This window comes from Pleurodeles waltl, chromosome 11, assembly GCF_031143425.1.
Source record: "Pleurodeles waltl isolate 20211129_DDA chromosome 11, aPleWal1.hap1.20221129, whole genome shotgun sequence".
Taxonomy (NCBI): Eukaryota; Metazoa; Chordata; class Amphibia; order Caudata; family Salamandridae; genus Pleurodeles; species Pleurodeles waltl.
This window is the reverse complement of record NC_090450.1, coordinates 545,393,292-545,417,359: the sequence shown is the minus strand read 5'-3', so window position 1 is coordinate 545,417,359 and position 24,068 is coordinate 545,393,292. Positions and strand designations below refer to the sequence as shown.

At 46.0% G+C, this 24,068-nt stretch overlaps 1 protein-coding gene across 4 annotated transcripts in view; it reads left to right on the top strand.

The window, feature by feature from the left end:
• XPO7 (exportin 7) overlaps positions 1-24,068 on the top strand; it is a 659,915-nt gene that overhangs the window by 208,412 nt on the left and 427,435 nt on the right. For 2 of the 4 annotated variants that reach the window (XM_069213992.1, XM_069213989.1), the window contains 5 exons: positions 17,486-17,559; positions 18,603-18,722; positions 18,918-19,064; positions 19,864-20,036; positions 21,545-21,738. In XM_069213992.1, the coding sequence (XP_069070093.1) occupies positions 17,486-17,559; positions 18,603-18,722; positions 18,918-19,064; positions 19,864-20,036; positions 21,545-21,738 (708 nt within the window). Of the gene's footprint in view, positions 1-17,485; positions 17,578-18,602; positions 18,723-18,917; positions 19,065-19,863; positions 20,037-21,544; positions 21,739-24,068 lie in introns of all 4 variants that reach the window. The other 2 variants (XM_069213990.1, XM_069213988.1) reach the window with 1 other exon arrangement.

The window sequence follows — 24,068 nt, the reverse complement described above, 5'->3', positions numbered from 1 at the left end:
GCATCCCAACGTTGGAAGTATCCGGAGGTCAAGGTATGTCACTTCCCCAGATGGCCAGGCGAAGGGAAAAAGGCACTCCAAGTGTGCCTGGGCGGCTTTAGGTTAAGGTAAGATAAATTATATTTGATTTAAATAAATTAATCTTGAAGCCAGACACACCTCTGAATGCCTAAAGTTCCCTAATTCAGAGGGGGTAAAGATGAGAGCGGATTCATCAAAATGATCAATACATCATCGACATAGTGGGCCAGTTTATGCTCCCTGCCACCCATCCGTAAACCCCCAACATCAGAGTTAATGTGTATTCACTCTGCAAGAGGCTCCATGGAAAGAGCAAATAGAAACGAGGAGAGCGGGCAACCCTGCCGAGTACCCCTGGTGATGGCAAAGGGTCTAGACAGAAGGCCATTAACATGCACTCAGGCTCTCTGAGCTTTGTAGTTGGACCTCAGATCCATTCCCATTTTTGCTAAACCCAAACAAATATATGGCCAACACTCCCTATCAAACACCTTTACCGTGTCTACGGATAGCAGAATGGTGGGATTGTGTGATCGGTGGGCTTTATCAATAAGATGGCCCAGTCTTTTAGTGTTGTCGCTACAATTGCGCTCCGGTACAAACCCTGTTTGATCAGGGTCTATCAGATGTTGCATGTGGGGGCCAAGGCATGCAGCCTGGACACTCGTAAAGATCTCAACATTGATGTTCCGTAACGATATAGGACGATATGATGGACTTTAAACAGCGTCTTTGTCCGTCTTTGGAAATACTGTAATAGCTGCCATATGCATTGAGTCAGTAAGCGTGCCCGTGGTGCTGAAGGAGTTGAACAGTCTCGTCAAAATGGGCGCTAAGATGGAAGCAAAGGTCTTATAAAAGTCTACTGTGTTCCCATCTGGTCCCAGAGCTTTACTGGGTTTCATTCATTGCATGGCCTGTAGGACTTTAGTGATGTGAAGGTCCTTCTCCAAGTCAGAGAAGTCTGTCGGAGAAAAGCAAGCTAGGGTCAGTTGTGCTAGGTACAAATCTGAGTCACCCAACACCAACGGTTCAGCGGTGTATAATGTGTTGTAGAAATGTTCAATTGCCTTAGCTATCTGCTCGTCGTGTAACCCTGTGACCCTTCAGCCTCCAATATCCTTTGTTGAGCAGTGTGTGCACGAAGTCTGTGCACCAGTAATCAACCTGCCTTGTCACCCCCAGTAAAGTACCTCTGTTTTAAACCGAGAAGAGCATATTCAGCTTTGCCAGCATAGGGGGCTTTAAGCTGTTTATGGGTGGTTGTTAGTTGCCTCTGTACTCTAAAAGCCCCAGTACGTTTATGTTCATTCTCTTACCTCCTTACTTCTGATTCCAATTGTGATCTCTTATCCTTCATGTCTCTATTCAGCCGGGAGGCCACTGAAATAAATCACCCCTGTATCACTGCATTAAAGGTATCCCAGAGAAGTGTCACAGGGGTCCACGGAGTGTCTTTAGTGTGTAGGAAGTCGCTTAAGACTGATGTTACTTCTGCTACTATAGCGTCTTTACCTAGGAGTGTATTTGGAAGATGCCAGCTGCAAGGGTGTACTACTGGACACAGCAGTTGACAAGTGACAGTAATGGGTGAGTGGCCGGAGATTGAGGCAGTCCCAGTCGAGAGTAGGTGATGCAAGAGTACAAAGTAATCAATCCTAGCATACAATTGATGTGCTGCAGAGTGAAATGTGTAACTTCTCTCAGTGGGGCTACGTTGCCTCCAAACCTCTACGAGCTCAGCATCTGTCAACTCTTGGCAGAATTTCTGGGACTGAGCACCTGCTTTGCTTCACGTCTGTGTGGACCTATCCTTTAAGGTGTCCGCAACTAAATTACAGTCGCCCTGGATTATGACATCCCTATCTGGGTTGTTAAAATACCTCCCACTGTATATTCCAGAAAGTCCTCCTGACGATCATTTGGACCATAAATATTTGCTAGGGTAAATGTGTAACCTCTTATATTGAAACGCAAGGAAAGAACTCTCCCTGTTATTTCCATTTTGGGTCTGAATCACGCTCCCAGGTAAGTGTATGGTCCAACACGATCGCTACCCCAGCTTTCTTGCCCTGCCCTGAAGAAAAGTACTGGTGGTCAAACCATCTGGAGCACATAAGTCTCCAGTCCCCGCCTTATGGTGTGTCTCCTGAATGAGAGAGATGTCGCAGTTCGGGTATTTAAGCAAGGATAGACATTCTAGCCGCATTACCGAAGCATTTACCCCACAAACACTAAAACTTAGGACCTCAGTCGCTGGGCTGCAAATATGGCCAGGTTTGGGTGCAGGCAGAAAGAGGGGCTTCTGCTAGGGTTCCCATCAGGATCATCCAAGCGTGTGGTTTCTGTATGACATCCAGCATAGTGTAGGCTAACAGTGAGGAAAAAACAAACATCAAACAATGGAACCAGGTGGTTCCCCGCCTGGGAACAATCCTACAAAGTGTAGTGTGGGGGTTTGTGTCTTCTGCAGGTCTCCACTCAGGAGTTCAGTACAGGGTTATTACGGGGCCCTGCTACTGATGGAACTGCAATCTCAAATGCTGTCCATATCCAGTCTCCATATTAGTGTAGATGGTCAATGATCGAGTCCCATGAGGAGGGCCCAAGTACATAGTTCACCAATCAACTGGCCGGCCACTAGTCATTATCCCGGTGGGAGGCACTGTCTCTCCTCTGAAGATGGGTCAGTAGGGCGGCTCATCTCGGCACCTTTCCTGAGCAGAGGGCTTGCTGTTTGTTTCTTTTTTATGCTGGAAGTGGGGACCTCTGATGACAACAGAGTTGGGGAGCCCCCGGGCTGGATATGAATCTGTCTATCTGACTGCTGGGCATCTTCTACCAGTAGTGATCGTGGCTCTTCCAGGGTGCGCCAGCGCCACATGGCAAAAAAAGACGCAGATGTATTCTTCCAGCATCCATGCGTCGGCTTGGAGTGCAGCACCTTTAATGCCGTATATTGCATCGCCTTAATCTGTTTTCCAAGTCTTCAAGCTGATAATTAAGTTCTGACGATTAATCTCTGAGGCAGAGGGTTTTGCGCCTTTGCTCCTCTATCTCCTCATCCTGCGAGTCACGGGCCTGTTCTCTGGAGTCTACTCTCTGGAGTCTACTCTCTGGAGTCTACTCTCTGTTCCAGTTCACCGACATTCCTTCTAATGTCCTTAACATCCACCTCTAGCTCCTGCTTTAATGCTGCTATATCATCTCTCAATGTGCTAAATAGGTTTTCAGGAAACCCATGTGTAACTGGGGCATCTGCCGCTGAGTTGTCTTCTGAAATGGTGTTGGTTGGATTGGGTGCCTCCCTTTGGTCGTCCTCTGCCCAGTCACTTTTCTTCCTAGGGGTTTTGGAGGGCAGGTCTTTGATATTTGTGGGCTGTCAACATGGTGACTGGGGAGTCTACTGTGCACCATACAGCCGACAGTATTCTACCAGCGTTGTTAGGCTTGGTGGGCTCTTGATTGTCCCGGTGATAGGCACCCACAGACCAACAAAGGGCAGGTGTGGGAGAGCCCGTTAGTCACGCGAGCTGGTGCCGTTCCACCTAGTGTGTGCGCTTCAGATTACTCTCTTTTTGCTACTAGGGTGGCCTACTGCTCAACCGGTGGATACCAACCGGAGGTCTTCAGGCACTCCAGACTGTTCCGTTGGCAAATTCGATCATTAGGGCGATGAGGTCAGCTGACCCCCTCCTCCCGGAGCTGCTGGACATGGATTAGGCAGGGAAGGGCTTAACAAAAACATATGCACCATCGCAAGGGACTCTCATGACTTATGTCCCGTTCTGTGACCGATTGGTTTGTCGGGTGGCACCAAAGCTGCCTCTCTGGGGTGAAGTCCCCTTGTTTCCCCCTCTCACCTGAGCCGGCAAGTATTCCTCTGACCTGTTGAGTTGATCCGGAGGGCAGTCCTCCACTGGCAGATCCCAGCTTCTGCCCTGTGGTGTTGGCACCTTCATCTAGCTGACAGCAAGGAAAGCTTGGTGATGGAGAAGGGCTCCTTGGGCTCGCGTTTCCAGACACAAGGGCCTTTAACTCATGGTGCCGTCCCATAGCAGTCCTTGGGCCCGCCTTGACCTGGGTGTCATCAGGGCACATTGGGGGCAGCAAGTTTGGCACACATCTCCCTTCCACTAATTCCACTGCAGGGTCTCGAGATGTGGCAGTGTCTCACGTGCAGAGTGGCTCTCCTTACAGCTCGCTCCGACTGAAGTTTTGCAAACTTCAAGTGGTCCCGGCCGGGTTCAGAAGCATGCCACCGAGCTGCTCATCCGCCGCCTCCGTGACACCTTGCTATTTGTGGTGGGGTGGGATGCAGCTCGGGGTTGTCAAATCAGATATTGGTACTAATTTCATGTCAACTTATCTGAAAGCAACTGAGATGAGGGTATTGTGACATAAGTTCAGTTCGTCCTTCCACCCCCAAGGTAACGGCTTTGTAGAAGATTCAACAAGACCATAGAAAGGCATGATCATGGTTTTTCCTGAAAAACCCAAGAGGATGTGGGACACTCTCCTACCACGCCTGTTCTTTGCCTACAGGGAGCTTCCACAAAATGCCGTAGGCTTCAGTCCCTTTTAGTTACTCTTTGGACACCATGTCAAGAGTCCCTTACGTTTTGTGAGAGAGGGCTGAGAGGGACCTCTCAAGTAGTCCAAGCAAGACCTAGTGTACTGTGTCCTTAGCCTCGGTTTCAGAATGACGGAGTACATGAATAGGCAAAATAAAAACTGGAGGCCAGCCTCTAGCTTGTGAAGCACTGGTATGACCAAAAGTCCTCAATGGTGGAATACAGGCCAGGACAGTTGGCCTGTTGATTTGGAGCCCGTGGCATCCAGAACACCTAGGGACAAGTGGATTAGGCCTTTTTCCTGTCTTGGAAAAGAAAAGGAAAGTCACCTATCTGGTAGACTTGGTAACTCCAAAGAACTCTCACAGGGTTATCGGTGTCAACAGACTCAAACTGCACCATGACAGGGCAAACATCACAATGCTCATGGTGACATAGACAGATGGAGGGGATGAAGAGTAGAGCAAGCCTTTCCATGACCTACTGTCATCAAATGATCAGAAGGTACAGTGGAAGGAGAACTTCTCTCTTCCACACTAATGGACCAACACAAAGGGGACTGCTATCAGTTACTGAAGCAGTTTGCTGGGTTGTTCCCTCTGACCCCAAGTCCGACAGCTTGGTGTACCTATGATGTGGACTCCGGTGACATCTTGGCTGTCAAGGGACAGATACACAGATTGTCTGATCAGGTCAAGGCTAGCATTCAGGCTGAGGTTTCCATGATGTTGGAGTTTAGGAGACAGAGCCATCTTGTAGAATTGGGCCAGCCCTGTGTTACTGGTGCCCAAACACAATTCAGAGGGTGGGAAACTTGAAATAAGGTTCTACACGGGCTAAAGAGGACTAAATGCAGTCATCAAGAGTAATACCCACCCCATACCAAGAACCGAGGAGCTCTTTGGTAAGTTGGGGGCTGCAAATTTCTGAGTACCTTTGACTTGACTTGACTTGACTTGACTTGACTTCAGTTTATTGGCAGCTAGCCCCATCACTAGTAGCCAAAGTCAATTCAAAGTGATGCCTTTTGGGTTGAGAAATGCACCTACCACCTTCCAGAGTGTGCTGAACTGAGTACTTATGGGCTTGGAAAGTTTCAGTGCAACATATCTGGATGATATTGCTGTATTTATTTTCATCTGGGAGGATCACCCGATTTAACCTCCAGGAAGTGCTTCAGTCTCTGCAGGCTTGACTATCAAGGGCAAGTAAGTGCGAGATAGGGAAGGGATCTGTTGTGTACTTGAGCCACCAAGTTGATGAAGGCTATGTACAGCCTTTCAACCTAAAATCCAGACAGGTCTGGCCTGAGAGGCTCTTAAGACTCAGACCCAAGCCAGAGCCTTTCTTGGCCTGACTGGGTATTATAGTAGGGTTATTGAAGGTTATAGGACTCTAGTGCCACCACTAACAGAACGCACCTCTGAGAAGCAACCCAGAAAAGTTATCTGGACAGAGCAGTGTCAAAAAAGTTATGACACCCTCAAGCAAGCTGTGTGCTCATCCCTTGCCCCAAAAGCACCTGATTTTAGAAAGGAATTAGCTGTGCAGAGTAACACTTCTGAAAATGGGATTGGGGTAGTGAATGATTTAGGACAGGATCAACCAGTTACCTTTTTAAGTTAGAGACTTTTCCTCAGAAAGCATTGTTGAAGATCCATTGAGAGGGAAGCCTTTGCTGTGATCTTGTCCAATAAGAAGCTGATACACTACCTTCTTTGGGACTCACTTCAGAGTCCAAATGGACTACAGGCCTCTCAGATGGCTGATGGAGATGAGAGGAGGGAACCCCCAAATTGTTGAGGTGTTTTATTTCCCTTCAGGGTATAGACATTAAGGTGGAACATGGACCTTGGACTGACCATGCAAATGCAGACATCCTTTTCAGGTTCTTCCACTTAGATGATAAGATCTTACAGGATAAGGGCTGGTTGCTTATCGTGTTTCGTCTGGGGGTGGCGGTGGCATGTATGGAAATGTCTTTTTTTTATATTGTCGCCTCCAAAGTATTGGACTGATGCATCTGTTTTTTCGACTCAGTGCACCTAGGCCAGCTAATCAGAACACCGTGCTAGTGCCCTGACCCATAAATGTGTATGTTTTATTGGCCTATACCCAATTGCCTTAAGCTAACTTACTGCTAAGTTACTGTTAAGTCCCTATTATACGGTGCCAGGCAACCAGGGCCTGTAATTTAGAGTGTTCCCTCATTTACTGCAGCACTTGTTGTGCCACCCTGAATGGGACAAGCTAAAACGTGACTCCCAACCTGCCAATACAGGCTGGCATACCCGTTTAAAAATGCTAACTCGACCTTGCCATTTTAAGCAATGGCAAAGCCAAGCTCATTTTTTAATATATGTAGGTCATCCCTACAGGAGACCTATCAAGTCCTAAGACAGGGTGCAGAATATTAAAAAGTAGAACATGTGTTGAACATGAGTGTTTACTGTGAAAGAGATTGGTAGCCCCATTGTTGAATAGAGTTACATGCTGACATCTCATCTGTGCTATCTTCTGAATGGGATTGTCAAAGTTGGTACTTCAAGTTATCGAGAAACTTGTTACATTAAGCCCTCCTTAATGCCCAAGTCGAAACTAATGTAACTTATTGCCATAACCAACTTTTAGAAAGTTGCTACTCTGTTGTCTAGTTTTCCAGTGGCCGTGTGCTGAGGCTGCCAACAAAACAGCTCTGCGCCCACCTGGGGAGACATTTCAATGGCTACCAGGACATGTAACAATAGAGGCCTGCTACTGGTGGTGTTATCTCCTCCTGGCAGAAAGCCACACTGGGTGTTGGCCAAAAAAAGGCACGCTTCAAAGGGGAAGCTGTCTTTGAATGTGAAATGGTGAACACTAGAGAAGGAGGGCTGTTCTAATGTTCGGTTAGAGAGGTCGATATTGGGGACAAAAAGAGGGAAGCACTGGCCAAACCAGTTTTTCCATGGCGGTGTAGTGCACAGGTAGCCACACTTCTAGGGTGGGCTACAGAGTTCCACACACCAAAAGTGAAGTCCAGACATCTTAAGAGTGGGTGGAATAGAGCAGTCTGGTATAGCGTGACACCACGCTTCACAGGAAGTGGTCATGAAGCGGATGGGAACCTAGTAGCCCATTGGCTAGTGACCGCGTCTTCCCCTCAGGACTCTTTCGGGACATAAAGGGGGCACCTCTGGCACCCAGAACTCAAAACTCACTTGAACTGTAGAATAGGGTCAAAGAAGGTATTTCTGGTAACACTGGTACTTGTAAACAAGAGGCTGCACCGACGTTGGACTGCATCTGCGGTTCCTTGAGGAAAGGACTCCCAAGAGTCAGATTGCTGACTTCCTGTACGCCACAGAGGGCTGCAAAAGCTGAAGGAGCCTGCTCAGGCTCAGTGGTAGCTCTGAGCACTGGATTGCCGCTCCTGGCCGCAGTGCAGCCCAGAAGACCAAGACCCGAAGCTCCAAGGTTGTACCCGAGTCTGCTGGACCTGGAGGAATCCTCAAAGTGCAGTTTAGTCCTTGAAGGAGAGTTATCCTCAAAAGGAAGGAAAACAGTGAAAATATTTCTGAGTGTCAAATGTTGAATTTGTCAAAGCTTGTTTGCAGTTAAGTGAAGTCTTGATTTATCGCTCATTGTAAAATCTATATCTCCGAACCCTCCTGTGGATCTTTTTTGTTTTGTTTTTCATCATTTCATAAAAATATACTCCGTTTTTGTAAATTGGTGTTGGATCTCTTGCGAGTTGTTTCATTCTTCAGTTGTTTTGCTGCTGTTTAAATGCTTTACAATTGCTCCTTTGCTGAAGCTTGATTTCTGAAGGCCACTGCTATTCAACATTGAGCTAAGGTTTGACAAACGAAGCTTTAACTGCTTGGTAAGTGTAGGAAGTTGGCTCTGTATGCACTATTTCAATGTAAGGAATAGTATGCACAGAGTCCAAGGGTTCCCCTTAGAGGTAAGATAGTGGCAAAAAGAGATAATTCTAATGCTCTATTTTGTGGTAGTGTGGTCGAGCAGTAGGCTTCTCAAAGGAGTAGTGTTAAGCATTTGTTGTACATACACAAGCAATACATGAGGAACACACACTCAGAGACAATTCCAGGCCAATAGGTTTTTGTATAGAAAAATATATGTTCGATGGCATCTGTCGCTGTAGATACACATGGTATGCATGAGCTCGCCATCTGGTGTTGGGTCGGAGTGTTACAAGTTGTTTTTCTTCGAAGAAGTGTTTTCGAGTCACGGGACCGAGTGACTCCACCTTCTGTGCTCATTGCGCATGGGCGTCGACTCCATCTTCGATTGTTTTCTTTCCGCCATCGGGTTCGGACGTGTTCCTGTCGCTCCGAGTTTCGGAACGGAAAGATAGCTGAAGACGGAAGATTTTCGACGGTATCGTTGCGATCCGGTTAGAGATAGACACATACAACGACGCGTTGAACATCGAAGCGCTTCGGTGCCCTTCGGGGTAGATTTCGGCACCCCGTCGGGGCCTAGTCGGCCCGACCGCGTGGAGGACAACGCCGATGGAACGGACCCCGTTTCGATTCTGCCCCGAATGCCACAACAAATATCCTTATACGGACCTACACTCGGTCTGTAATCTGTGCCTGTCACCCGAGCACAGCGAAGAATCCTGTGAGGCCTGTCGGGCGTTCCGGTCCCGAAAAACTCTGCGCGACCGTCGAGCGAGAAGACTCCAGATGGCGTCCACGCCAAAAGAGCGTCGACAGTTCGAGACAGAAGAGGAACAGGAGGAATCCTTTTCCATCCAGGATTCAGACTCCGACGAGCTACACTCTACAAGAACTGTGAGTAAGACGTCGAGATCAAACCTTAAAAAAGGAAAGAAGGCCCAGGGGACGCCACTGCCAACCGGCCATGGCTCCACCCAAATTCTCGGTGACCAACAATCGGCACCGAAAAAGGCCCATTCAGTGTCGAGATCGTCCGACCCCGGTCGAGACACCGGCACGCAGCCTCCTCGGGACCGAGAGAGTGCTAAACAGAAGCATCGACACCGAGAGTTCGGTGTCGACACGGATCGACGCCGAGACAGTGGCGCCGAAGACCATAGAGGCCAAGAATTTTCGGCACAGAAAAAAAGGAAGGTTACCTCGGAGCCGAAAAAACAATCGACAGGGTTTTCGGAGCCGAAAAAAGCGACATCACACCCTGTTTCTGGCTCCTACACTGAAGAGCATTCTATGTCTTCTCAAATGAAGAAACATAGATTTGAACAAGAACTGCAATCCACTGACGTGGATCACACGCAAAAGCGTATCTTTATTCAGCAGGGGACTGGGAAGATCAGTACCCTTCCACCTGTCAAACGAAAGAGAACGCTTCAGTTTACTCCTCAGCAACAAACAGCACAAAAGGTAACACCTCCTCCCTCGCCTCCACCTGTAACTCCGGCTTCGCCAACTTACACCCCGTCACATTCGCCAGCTCACACCGCCATGAGCCACGATGACCAAGATCAGGATGCGTGGGACTTGTACGACGCACCAGTGTCTGATAACAGCCCAGACACATACCCAACTAGGCCATCACCACCGGAAGACAGCACAGCCTACTCACAAGTGGTGGCTAGAGCAGCACTATTCCATAATGTGGAACTACACTCGGAACAAGTAGAGGATGATTTTTTATTTAACACCCTCTCTTCAACCCACAGCTCCTACCAAAGCCTGCCGATGCTCCCAGGCATGCTACGCCATGCAAAGGACATTTTCAAGGAGCCAGTAAAAAGTAGGGCAGTGACGCCTAGGGTGGACAAGAAGTATAAGGCGCCTCCTACGGACCCTGTATTCATCACCTCTCAGCTGCCACCAGACTCTGTGGTGGTAGGGGCTGCCAGAAAAAGGGCAAACTCACACACTTCTGGGGATGCACCTCCCCCAGATAAAGAAAGTAGGAAGTTCGATGCAGCCGGGAAGAGGGTTGCTGTCCAAGCAGCAAACCAGTGGCGCATCGCAAATTCACAAGCGCTGTTAGCGCGATACGACAGAGCCCACTGGGATGAGATGCAGCATCTCATTGAACATCTCCCAAAAGATCTGCAAAAGAGAGCAAAACAGGTTGTTGAGGAGGGTCAAAACATTTCCAACAATCAAATACGCTCCTCCATGGATGCAGCAGACACGGCCGCAAGAACCATTAATACGTCGGTTACCATCCGTAGGCACGCATGGCTCAGAACGTCTGGATTCAAGCCAGAAATTCAGCAGGCAGTGCTTAACATGCCAGTAAACGAAAAACTTCTGTTCGGTCCGGAGGTCGACACAGCCATAGAAAAGCTCAAGAAGGACACTGACACTGCCAAGGCCATGGGCGCACTCTATTCCCCGCAGGGCAGAGGATCTTATAACACCTTCCGCAAAACACCTTTTAGAGGAGGGTTTCGGAGTCAGGCCACACAAGCTAGCACCTCACAGTCCGCACCGCCCACCTACCAGGGACAGTACAGGGGAGGTTTTCGGGGCCAGTATAGAGGGGGGCAATTCCCTAGGAATAGGGGAAGATTTCAAAGCCCCAAAACCACTACCAACAAGCAGTGACTCACATGTCACACACCCCTCCCACACAACACCAGTGGGCGGGAGGATACGTCAATATTACGAAGCATGGGACAAAATAACTACAGACACATGGGTCTTAGCAATTATCCAGCATGGTTATTGCATAGAATTCCTGCAATTCCCTCCAGACATACCACCAAAATCACAAAATTTAACAAAATACCATTCACAGCTTCTAGAGATAGAAGTTCAAGCACTACTGCAAAAAAATGCAATAGAATTAGTACCAAGCACACAAATAAACACAGGAGTTTATTCACTGTACTTCTTGATACCAAAAAAGGACGAAACACTGAGACCAATTCTAGACCTCAGAGTAGTAAACACATTCATCAAATCAGACCACTTTCACATGGTCACACTACAAGAAGTGTTACCATTGCTCAAAAAACACAACTACATGACAACCCTAGACCTCAAGGACGCATATTTCCATATACCAATACATCAATCACACAGGAAATATCTAAGGTTTGTATTCAAAGGAATACATTACCAATTCAAAGTATTGCCTTTTGGTTTAACAACCGCTCCAAGAGTATTCACAAAATGCCTAGCAGTAGTCGCTGCACACATCAGAAGGCAGCAAATACATGTGTTCCCGTATCTAGACGACTGGCTAATCAAAACCAGTTCGCTCACACAATGCTCAAACCACACAAATCAAGTCATACAAACCCTCTACAAACTAGGGTTCACCGTCAACTTTGCAAAATCAAACATTCTGCCAAGCAAAGTACAGCAATATCTAGGAGCCATAATAGACACGACAAAAGGAGTAGCAACGCCAACTCCACAAAGGATCCACAATTTCAACAGGGTCATTCAACACATGTCTCCAAACCAAACAATACAAGCAAGAACAATACTACAGCTCCTAGGCATGATGTCCTCATGCATAGCCATTGTCCCAAACGCAAGACTGCACATGAGGCCCTTACAACAGTGCCTAGCCTCACAGTGGTCTCAAGCACAGGGTCACCTTCTAGATCTGGTGTTGCTAGACCGCCAAACTTACCTCTCGCTTCTATGGTGGAACAGTCTAAATTTAAACATAGGGCGGCCTTTCCAAGACCCAGTGCCAGAGTACGTAATAACAACAGATGCTTCCATGACAGGGTGGGGAGCACATCTCAATCAACACAACATAAGAGGACAATGGAACATACATCAAACAAAACTGCATATAAATCATCTAGAATTATTAGCAGTTTTTCAAGCACTAAAAGCTTTCCAACCAATCATAACCCACAAATACATCCTTGTCAAAACAGACAACATGACAACGATGTATTATCTAAACAAACAAGGAGGAACACATTCAACGCAGTTAAGCTTGTTAGCTCAAAAAATATGGAAGTGGGCAATCCACCATCAGATTGGTCTAATAGCACAGTTTATTCCGGGGATCCAGAATCAGCTGGCAGACAATCTCTCTCGAGATCACCAGCAAGTCCACGAATGGGAAATCCACCCACAGATTCTGTACACCTACTTCACACTCTGGGGAACACCACAAATAGACTTATTTGCAACAAAAGAGAACGCAAAATGCCAAAACTTCGCGTCCAGATACCCACACAAGCAATCCCAAGGCAATGCCCTATGGATGAACTGGTCAGGAATATTTGCTTACGCTTTTCCTCCTCTCCCTCTCCTTCCTTACCTAGTAAACAAATTGAGTCAAAACAAACTCAAACTCATTTTAATAGCACCAACTTGGGCAAGACAACCCTGGTACACAACACTGCTAGATCTGTCTGTAGTACCACACATCAAACTGCCCAACAAACCAGATCTGTTAACGCAACACAACCAACAGATCAGACACCCGGACCCAGCATCGCTGAATCTAGCAATCTGGCTCCTGAAATCCTAGAATTCGGACACTTGCAACTTAGCCAAGAGTGTATGGAAGTCATAAAGCAGGCCAGAAGGCCATCCACTAGACACTGCTACGCAAGTAAGTGGAAAAGATTTGTTTGGTACTGCCATCATAATCAGATACAACCGCTAGATGCAACTCCAAAACATATAGTAAATTACTTGCTCCATTTACAAAAAGCAAAGCTAGCCTTCTCTTCTATTAAAATACACCTTGCAGCAATATCTGCATACCTGCAAACTACCTATTCAACTTCCTTGTATAGGATACCAGTTATCAAAGCATTTATAGAAGGGCTTAAAAGAATTATACCACCAAGAACACCACCTGTTCCTTCATGGAACCTAAACGTGGTTCTAACAAGACTCATGGGCCCACCTTTCGAACCCATGCACTCTTGCGGAATACAATTCCTAACCTGGAAAGTTGCCTTTCTCATCGCCATTACATCTCTAAGAAGAGTAAGTGAAATTCAAGCGTTCACAACACAAGAGCCTTTTATACAAATACATAAAAATAAGGTCGTCCTACGACCTAATCCAAAATTTTTACCAAAAGTTATTTCACCATTCCATCTAAATCAAACGGTAGAACTACCAGTATTTTTCCCACAGCCAGATTCTGTGGCTGAAAGAGCACTACATACATTAGATGTCAAAAGAGCATTAATGTACTACATTGACAGAACAAAGAACATCAGAAAAACTAAACAGCTATTTATTGCATTCCAAAAACCTCATGCAGGTAACCCAATATCAAAACAAGGTATAGCCAGATGGATAGTTAAATGCATCCAAATCTGCTACCTTAAAGCAAAAAGACAACTGCCCATTACTCCCAGGGCACATTCAACAAGGAAAAAAGGTGCTTCAATGGCCTTTTTAGGAAACATCCCAATGCAGGAAATATGTAAGGCAGCCACTTGGTCTACGCCTCACACATTCACCAAACACTACTGTATAGATGTGCTATCCGCACAACAAGCTACAGTAGGTCAAGCTGTATTAAGAACTCTATTTCAGACAACTTCTACTCCTACAGGCTAAACCACCGCTTATGGGGAACTAACTGCTTACTAGTCTATGCATACCATGTGTATCTACAGCGACAGATGCCATCGAACTGAAAATGTCACTTACCCAGTGTACATCTGTTCGTGGCATCAGTCGCTGAGATTCACATGGACCCACCCACCTCCCCGGAAGCCTGTAGCAGTTCAGAAGTTACCTTCAATTTTGTACATTTGTATATATTACTTAATCCTTTAATAGGTACATACTTACATTTTTCATTGCGCGGGCACTATTACTATAGTACAACTCCTACCTCACCCTCTGCGGGGAAAACAATCGAAGATGGAGTCGACGCCCATGCGCAATGAGCACAGAAGGTGGAGTCACTCGGTCCCGTGACTCGAAAACACTTCTTCGAAGAAAAACAACTTGTAACACTCCGACCCAACACCAGATGGCGAGCTCATGCATACCATGTGAATCTCAGCGACTGATGCCACGAACAGATGTACACTGGGTAAGTGACATTTTCATTTCTTAGTTTATTTTAAGAAACACAGGTTCAAGATTTACATGTAATACTTCAAATGAAAGGTATTGCAGGTAGGTACTTTAGGAACTTTGAATTAGCAAAATAGCATATACACTTTTCACATAAATCACATATAGCTATTTTAAAACTAGACAGTGCAATTTTCAACAGTTCCTGGGGGGAGTAAGAGTTTGTTAGTTTTTGCAGGTAAGTAAACCACCTACGGGGTTCAAGTTTGGGTCCAAGGTAGCCCACCGTTGGGGGTTCAGAGCAACCCCAAAGTTACCACACCAGCAACTCAGGGCCGGTCAGGTGCAGAGGTCAAAGTGGTGCCCAAAACGCATAGGCTTCAATGGAGAAGGGGGTGCACCGGTTCCAGTCCGCCAGCAGGTAAGTACCCGCATCTTCGGAGGGCAGACCAGGGGGGTTTTGTAGGGCACCGGGAGGGACACAAGTCCACACAGAAAGTACACCCTCAGCAGCGTGGGGGCGGCCGGGTGCAGTGTGCAACCATGCGTTGGGTTTGTAATTGAAATCAATGGGAGACCAAGGGGTCTCTTCAGCGATGCAGGCAGGCAAGGGGGGCGCTCCTCGGGGTAGCCACCACCTGGGCAAGGGAGAGGGCCTCCTAGGGGTCACTCCTGCACTGGAGTTCGGATCCTTCAGGGGCTGCGGGTGCAGAGTCTTTACCAGGCGTTGGGATCTGAGGAGCAGGCAGTCGCGGTCAGGGGGAGCCTCGGGATTCCCTCTGCAGGCGTCGCTGTGGGGGCTCAGGAGGGGCAACTCTGGCTACTCGCAGTCGCTGGGGAGTCCTCCCTGAAGTGATTGTTCTCCACAAGTCGAGCTGGGGGCATCTGGTGCAGAGTAGCAAATCTCACGCGTCCGGAGGGAAACGCAAGTTGTTTCAAAGTTGCTGCTTTGTTTCAAAGTTGCAGTCTTTGGGTGAACAGGGCCGCTGTCGTCAGGAGTTCATGGTCCTTCTAGAGCAGGGCAGTCCTCTAAAGGATTCAGAGGTCGCTGGTCCCTGGGAAAAAGCGTCGCTGGAGCAGTGTCTTCAGAAGGGGGGGAGACAGGCCGGTAGATCTGGGGCCAAAGCAGTTGGTGTCTCCGTCTTCTCTGCAGGGTTTTTCAGCTTAGCAGTCCTTTTCTTCTTAGGTTGCAGGAATCTGAGTTCCTAGGTTCTGGGGAGCCCTTAAATACTAAATTTAAGGGCATGTGTAGGTCTGGGGGGTTAGCAGCCAGTGGCTACACCCTCTTTGTGCCTCCTCCCTGAGGGGAGGAGGGCACATCCCTAATCCTATTCGGGGAATCCTCCATCTGCAAGATGGAGGATTTCTAAAAGTCAGTCTCATCTCAGCTCAGGACACCTTAGGGGCTGTCCTGACTGGCCAGTGACTCCTCCTTGTTTTTCTCATTATCTCTCCTGGACTTGCCGCCAAAAGTGGGGGCTGTGCCCAGGGGGCGGGCATCTTCACTAGCTGGACTGCCCTGGGGCATTGTAACACGAAGCCTGAGCCTTTGAGGCTCAATGCTAGGTGTTACAGTTCCTGCAGGGGGGAGGTGTGAAGCACCTCCACCCAGAGCAGGCTTTTGTTTCTGTCCTCAGAGAGCACAAAGGCCCTCACCACATGGGGTCAGAAACTCGTCTCTCAGCAGCAGGCTGGCACAGACCAGTAAGTCCTGCACTGAACAATTGGGTAAAATATAGGGGGCATCTGTAAGATGCACTCTGTGTGCATTTTGTAATAAATCCAACACTGGCATCAGTGTGGGTTTATTATTCTGACAAGTGTGGTACCAAACTTCACAGTATTCAGTGTAGCCATTAGGGAGCTGTGGAGTTCGTTTTTGACAGACTCCCAGACCATATACTCTTATGGCTACCCTGCACTTACAATGTCTAAGGTTTTGCTTAGACACTGTAGGGGCATAGTGCTCATGCTCCTATGCCCTCACCTGTGGTATAGTGCACCCTGCCTTAGGGCTATAAGGCCTGCTAGAGGGGTGACTTACCTATGCCACAGGCAGTGTGAGGTTGGCATGGCACCCTGACTGGAGTGCCATGTCGACTTAGTGATTTTCTCCCCACCAGCACACACAAGCTGGCAAGCAGTGTGTGTGCTGAGTGAGGGGTCCCTAGGGTGGCATAAGACATGCTGCAGCCCTTAGAGACCTTCCCTGGCATCAGGGCCCTTGGTACCAGGGGTACCAGTTACAAGGGACTTAACTGGGTGCCAGGGTTGTGCCAATTGTGGAGACAACTGTACATTTTAGGTGACAGAACACAGGTGCTGGGGCCTGGTTAGCAGGGTCCCAGCACACTTCTCAGTCAAGTCAGTATCAGTATCAGGCAAAAAGTGGGGGTTAACTGCAACAGGGAGCCATTTCTCTACAGCTGCTCTGTGGAAAGTGTAGGAATCCATAATAATTGATACTGCAAAGAAAAACTGTTGTCGAGTCATATTAAGTAAAGCATTACAAAGGTTTTCCGGTATGCAGTCACAGCTTCTATGGTATAAAAAAACAAAAACAAAGATGGCAGAGACGTGGCGGCATTTGAGAGTATTGGTCTGTCATTAGTCTCACCACAAACTTTCAGTATCACTGTCTACAGTAGAAGCCTAATAAATAGCACTTCTGATCTTTCAAAGGCAGACTCACTCAGTTTGATCTATCTTCATGCCTAAAATGTTGCTAAACGTAAGTGTCTTCTTTCTTTTAAAGGGATTGAAAGGATAATCTCTCCTAGAACCTGTAACATTTTCCTTTGAAGTTCATGGTTGCTGTTGAGAGACAGTGTGTGGGATGACATTTAACTGTATTAGCAGGTGAAAAACCTGGCGTGTTGGCCTTAACAAATATTACTTCTGTTTTATCTCCCCCAGCTTTTCTGGACTCCTCCACCCTACAGCTGTTCTTTGACCTGTACCATTCCATCCCTCCCACCTTCTCACCTTTGGTGAGTTCAGAGCACGGGGTTCGTACCTTTCGATATCACATTGGGGATCCACCAGTAAGTGATGGGGAACTGGAATGAGTGATGCGGATGTATGGAAGGGTCTTTCCATCAGGGTCAGTGGGAATACTGAGGGAGTGAGTCGAGTGTGAAGTCAGCGTTTCAGTTGTGGTTCTGAAAAGTGCTCTAACCGCCTGCTGGGCTTTACTGTCATAGAACAGATACTCTTCGGTAAATCCACCTCAATCCCTGCTTTCAACACACATTTCTTCACAGTAGTCTTGATGTTACATTGTGTGTGTTTGTTCACTTTAATGCATGTGAACAGGAGTTGAAGACCTCTGTTTCCCCAGCTCCTATTTTGGCTTTTTCCAGTGTGGTTCCATACTTTTGGCTTTTGCTTAGAAATTGGATTTGATTACGTTAGATGTCTGGATAAATTCAGAGATTGGTATAAGCATACAGACATTTCTAAGGAGTGCATTGCTTACGAAAATAAAAGGCATTCTTCAAAGGCTGTGCCTCAGAGTTTTACACATACAGATGTAGACCTCTTTCAAGGCTTGAACGAACAGAGGAGCTGTGAACAGGGATAACGATTCCTATTACTTATAGAACTGAGAAACGCAAAGGCACAGAGGTAGAAAGATGGTTGGGACTTGAGGTCGGATTAATAGGGATAGTGCTTGAGGGAGGTGTAGAGATATGAGAAAAGCTGGTGGTGGATGCAACTTTGTCAAGAAATCATTGAGTACAGGAGATGTAGCAGTTGGTGAAGGACTGCCTGGTATATGTTTGACAGTCAGTGTATGGGTGCAGGAAAGCCGCTGCTTGGTGTGATGCAGAAGTCTATAGTAGACTAGTGAAAGTTTGGTTGGGGTAGAGTAGTGATCACAAAGTTAAAAGGTATGTGGTTGCAGACAGTTGAGTAGAGGGAGGTATGTGGACTATCCTTATTCGAGGACTAGGTTGGTCACATAGGGATGTTTGAAGAATTGTTGCATTATAGTTACTCCTACGTGATTGCTCACCTATTCTTTCCGAAGGTCTTATCTTGCTTAGTCCAGGTTGCCTCTGTAAGGCGGTCGCTCTTCAACAATGCAGAGAGAGCTAAGTTCCTGTCTCATCTTGTGGATGGAGTGAAACGCATACTGGAAAACCCACAGGTAAGTAGAAGTCAGGCTTTGGGCCACATTATAAGTACACACCTCCTGACACGCTCCAGCTATTCAACCATCCTCCTATGCACTCGCTGTTTCCCAAAGTCAGTGATCTGTAAGACCATTGTCTGTCCTTTATCTCAGTGTCCAAAGAGCAGCACCTCGAGGGTTGCACTGACAGCCTGTCTTTTGTTTCTTTAGAGCTTGTCGGACCCAAACAACTACCACGAGTTCTGTCGGTTACTGGCTCGGTTAAAAAGTAACTATCAACTGGGAGAACTGGTCAAGGTGGAGAATTACCCAGAGGTCATCCGGTTAATAGCAAACTTCACTGTGACTAGCCTTCAGGTAGGCTTTTTCACCTTGCAGTGTATCACAAGCAGTCCTAATTGGTTCCATCTTTGACATTACATAATAGGGAGTGTTTCCTATATACAAATCTACTTACCCATTTCTTGCACCAGATGGAGCTTTAAACACGGTGAGCTGTTCCATGATTTCCTTTTACAAAGCAACATCTTAAGCTTTTACAAAGTGGGCACGGTCACCTGAATTATTGTCTCAATAAGCAAAGCTAGATCTGTCCTGGTCTGTTTTTGTGTCATGCTTTTCAAATGAAAATTTCAAGTGCAGTTGATGTTAGCAGCAGTTCTGCTGCGAGGGACTCCTTACTTTCCTATGATGTTAATTAGTGAGAGTTTGCACAGTTATTGTACTTTGTATCACCACAGCAAGGTTGAAATCTTAACTGGCTCTGATTGTGTATTGCAGTTAAATGGCAAAACTTGAAGAGCCTTTTTCAGGCTAGCTGACTTTCTGTTTACATTGGCACCCTGAGTTTTACTGTGTTAAACTGTTAGTCTACATCCACAATAATGCTGAAATTAGTAACCTCCTGATACCCTTCTGTCCTGTTTTCAGTTATTTCTGGACACTGTATTGCTCTTGTTCTCCTCTTGACCTCATTCTTCATTAGTTCTGTTCTAGGAGTTGTACTGTTCTTTCTTTGTCATTTCCAGACCTGGCCCCTCATTAGTTCTGGGAGCATTGCTGTTATTGTTACTCCCACCCCCTTCACATTGTTGCTTATTAACTGTTAGCATCTTATTTCTTTTGTTGTCTTGCTATTAACATTGTTTTTCATTAGCACTGGGAGTTTGCCCCAAACAGCGTGCATTACCTCCTGAGCCTTTGGCAACGACTAGCAGCATCCGTTCCCTATGTCAAAGCAACAGAGCCTCACATGTTGGAAACATACACACCGGAGGTGACAAAATCGTACATCACTTCCAGACTGGAATCTGTGCACATAATTTTAAGGTGAGCGAGCCTCTTACCACAGCAAGTTTCTGTTTTGAGTCAAAGGGGCAGCCAGTCTCTGGAAGGTATCATTGAAACTGGAGTTCTGATCTACAGATGAGTAGTTCTAGGATATCCCGCGGTAAGTTACCTGTTTTAAAGCCAGAGATTTCCAAGATGTCTTTTTTTCAGTATTATAGGTACCAATCATCTTTGACTAATAGCTGAGTGCTGGCTAGGCTCGGTGTGACTGTAGGATGTTATATTGCATGTCAGGTCTGCTGTACCATATGAGAGATTACAGGTGCCTAACTCTGTATAATAGTGACACATTTAATGCATGTTGTTAACTAGTTTAGTATGTCTACTGTCCTTGTCTATGAGGTGTTGTGAGAACAGCCTTGCAAGTGATTGTCAAGAAGGTTGACTCACTGCTGTAAAGTTCAAGTATAGTGTGAACACTGAAAGTTTTCATGCACCATCCTCCACAATTGTCACACGATCAACTCTACACTTGCTCCTTCCTTTACTGCAATATCCCTTGGAGCAACCACCCAATTTACAAGCTTCCCAAAACTTTTGGTTCTCCTCCCCTTTGTGATCCTACTTATGTTATTTTTATTATTCGGGCAGCTTGTGACTTTCCAGAGACTGTACAGACCAACTGCCCCATGCCCTTTGACCATGCACGGTGACATTTTGTTTAAAATATATTTTATTTTACCTGTCTTACTGAATCTCTACATTTTGGCTACTGTTGATGCATTCAAAGCAGGCTGCTGGCTTAGAAGTCATTTAATATACTATTTGTTTTCTTACTGCCAACCAAGATTGGTCTTGATCCTCTCATTTCAAGCCTTTATGAAGAGCTATAACATTTTTATAGTTTTACGGAGCAGCGAGAATGGTTAAGTAGTAGTAATTTTTTTATGTCTCTGGGATGGGAGGTTTAGGGATTTTTTATTAAGTGTTTCTAGATCTGTGTGGCTCATGGTTATCAAATTACTGTACCACACAATACCTTAGTGTATGTTTCTTACAGAAACCTACTGCATTCAGGTGCTACTTTAAATGTATACATAACTTCTGCATGATAACGATGTGTAAAAAAAAAATAATATGCTGGAATGTTGTCAGCTGTGACATTGACTTATTTGACAACTCTAATGATGCAAAATGGTTGTGCAAGTGATCACGTGCAAATTATTTCTTCTCTCTTTTTGACGTACAGAGGTATCAGTAATTCTAGCAGTGTAGTCTTACACCTGCTGGTAGGACTAAATGTTGTGCACTGATTGATCTTTCCAGCGAAATCACCAACTAGTTTGTAAAAACACTGAAGTTGAGAAGAGCAAAATCTCCTTTTTTTTTTTTTTTTTAGAATTGTTTTCATGTTTGAAAAGGTTTCTCAGTGTCATGGTGAAGATGGTGCTTGTTTCTCTTTGGTGTTAATGTGCTTATTTGAGTCTGGTTTGTGATCTTTTTACCTTAATATTCCTCACTGTGAGCCATTTTCACTCTGACTGCAGAGATGGCCTGGAGGACCCCTTGGATGATACAGGCCTTGTACAGCAGCAGCTGGACCAGCTTTCCACTATTGGCCGTTGTGAGTATGAGAAGACCTGTGCCCTCCTCGTGCAGCTCTTTGACCAGTCTGCTCAGACTTACCAGGAACTGCTGCAGAGCACCACCCTGAATGCTGTGGACATCACTGTGCAAGAAGGTGAAGGCCTCCAAAGTGTTTTGCTGAAAGTATATTTCCATATCTACCTCTCTGCAAGCTGGTAGCATGTTTGAGTCCCAAGCTAGCATTGCATTGAGATAGTGCCGTCTTCGATCTTAAAAAAAATATATATATTGTTTGTGAATAACCTGCAGAATTATGGTGACCAACCTTACCTCTTCTTTGTTGGGGTTTACAAGCAGGCAGAGCAAACAATTTTGGAAGTAAGGAATGCAATATCATATGTGAGGCTGCTTAGTTTTGAATGAGAACTTTGAATCCAAATTCATATGATGAACATTAGGCTGAATCAATTTACATTTGTCTCAGACTTAAACAAAAATGATGCATACATAGCTAATAAACCGTGAAAGACTTTGAAAAGAATGGAAGAGGCATGCTCTACTTCCAAACAACTTATTGGAATGCAAAGGTTTCGTAACATTGAACTAAGATATATATATTTTTTTATACTGCCGGTGCTAGACATTTTTGATGCATTTTTGTTATAGTTCATAAATTATTTATTTAAAATTAATTGATGAATAAAATTAATTTTATTTAATTCTCAATAAGAAAATAAACAAAGTCTTGTTTTTTCTGTAGAACAAAATAATCAAGACTCCCCAAACTGTTGTATTACTTGCCAAATGGGATAATGTCTTTTGGTATTGGAGGCCCAGTGTATGGCCCTACTTCTTATAGACCTTTGTCCTCTTCTGAACTTTTTCTTTTACTTATTTGCCCCCAGAAGGTCTTTAAACAAATTGTGTGGATTTCACATAAGAAATAGCTTCTATAGCCTTCGCCATATTATTCTGTGTGGATCTCACCCACTCAGGTAACAAATGGGACCTAAAGTTTGTCATGAACTTCTCATTCACATAGATAGCTTCCTCCACATCTAGCAACTTGTCTTCTTTGACCCTCCCATCAGCCATGAGTCTTGTGTCCACAAGTTTATCTCAGACGGTGGCTATGTAGTCGCTAATGACACTCAGTGGACAGTGAGTGGTCCATTGAGGGCATCCTGCAGACCTATGACATGGAAGTAGTTTTCAGTGATAAACATATCTTCATCTTGGGCCTTTATTTAATTGGCATCTACATGCCCACTGAGAGGACTTTTACAGGACTCTTTTGGACCTGTTTTTTTAGACACATTTACTTGAACGTACTGTTGATAATTATGAGTGTTAGACCTGGCATACTTAGGGTGGTCTTACCCCAGACTTTTTGCCTTTCCCTCCTGTTCTGTTGCTGTATCTTTTTGCTGCCCTTAGGACTCTGAGAACTTTACCACTGCTAGTCAGTGCTAAAGTGCATGTGCTTCTCCCCTACAAACATGGTAACATCAGTACACTCACAGTGACCTATTTAATTTACTTGTATGTCCCTTGTAGAGTGGTAGATCATACCCCCAAGGCCCGTAAATTAAATGCTGTCAGTGGGCCTGCAGCACTGATTGTGCCACCCATCTACATAGCCCTGTAAAACTCTCAGGTCTGCTGCTGCAGAGCCCCACTACCACCCCAACTTGGCTATAAACCCCTTGCCAAATCTTACACTCCCTTTTTCTCACATCTAAGTCACTCCTAGAGTAGGCCCTAGTGAGCCCATAGAGCAGGGTACAATGTAAGACAAAAGGCAGGACATGCACCTCACCATTCTCATGTCCTGGTAATGAAAAACCCCTCCAGTGCTTTTTCATTATTCTGAGGCCTAACCCTCTCATAGACCAGCATTTATAAAAACCTTAAGTTTTAATTCCTGATCTGAGAGGAGTGGCTGGGTCATGTTCAGTACCACTGGACTGGTAATAACAAATCCTCTCTACATGTAGGGTTGGATTTGTTACTACTAGTCTAGAAATGCCACATTGGACGTTTCTCTGCACTCACTGGCCTGTGAGCCTACAGCCTCCCTCCAGTGCACGTCTGGCTTGGGTGGGGTGACAGTTCCACTTGTGCATTCCCTTCAGACAACCACAACACAGGACACTCAGCCATATCTGCATACTGATGGGCCTTCCTGGGAAAGGGGTGGGGAGGATCTCACTCTTACATTTCAAAGGGTAAGGGCTGGGGTGCACACAAGAGGGCTGATTACCTTCCCACCCTTCTTGCTGTTTGGAGCCGAGACTGACTTGAAAGGTGGACCTGCACGCTTCGCATGGTTGGTCATCCTCCACATCAGCGAGTACACTTCTGGACCCCATCAGAACACCCTAGAGCAAAGACTGCTGTGTGCCAAGATCGCCATCTCGCCAGATCTGACTGTTCCCAAGAGCTGCTGCCTCTGAGCTGCTGTGCTGCCCTACTACCTGCTGA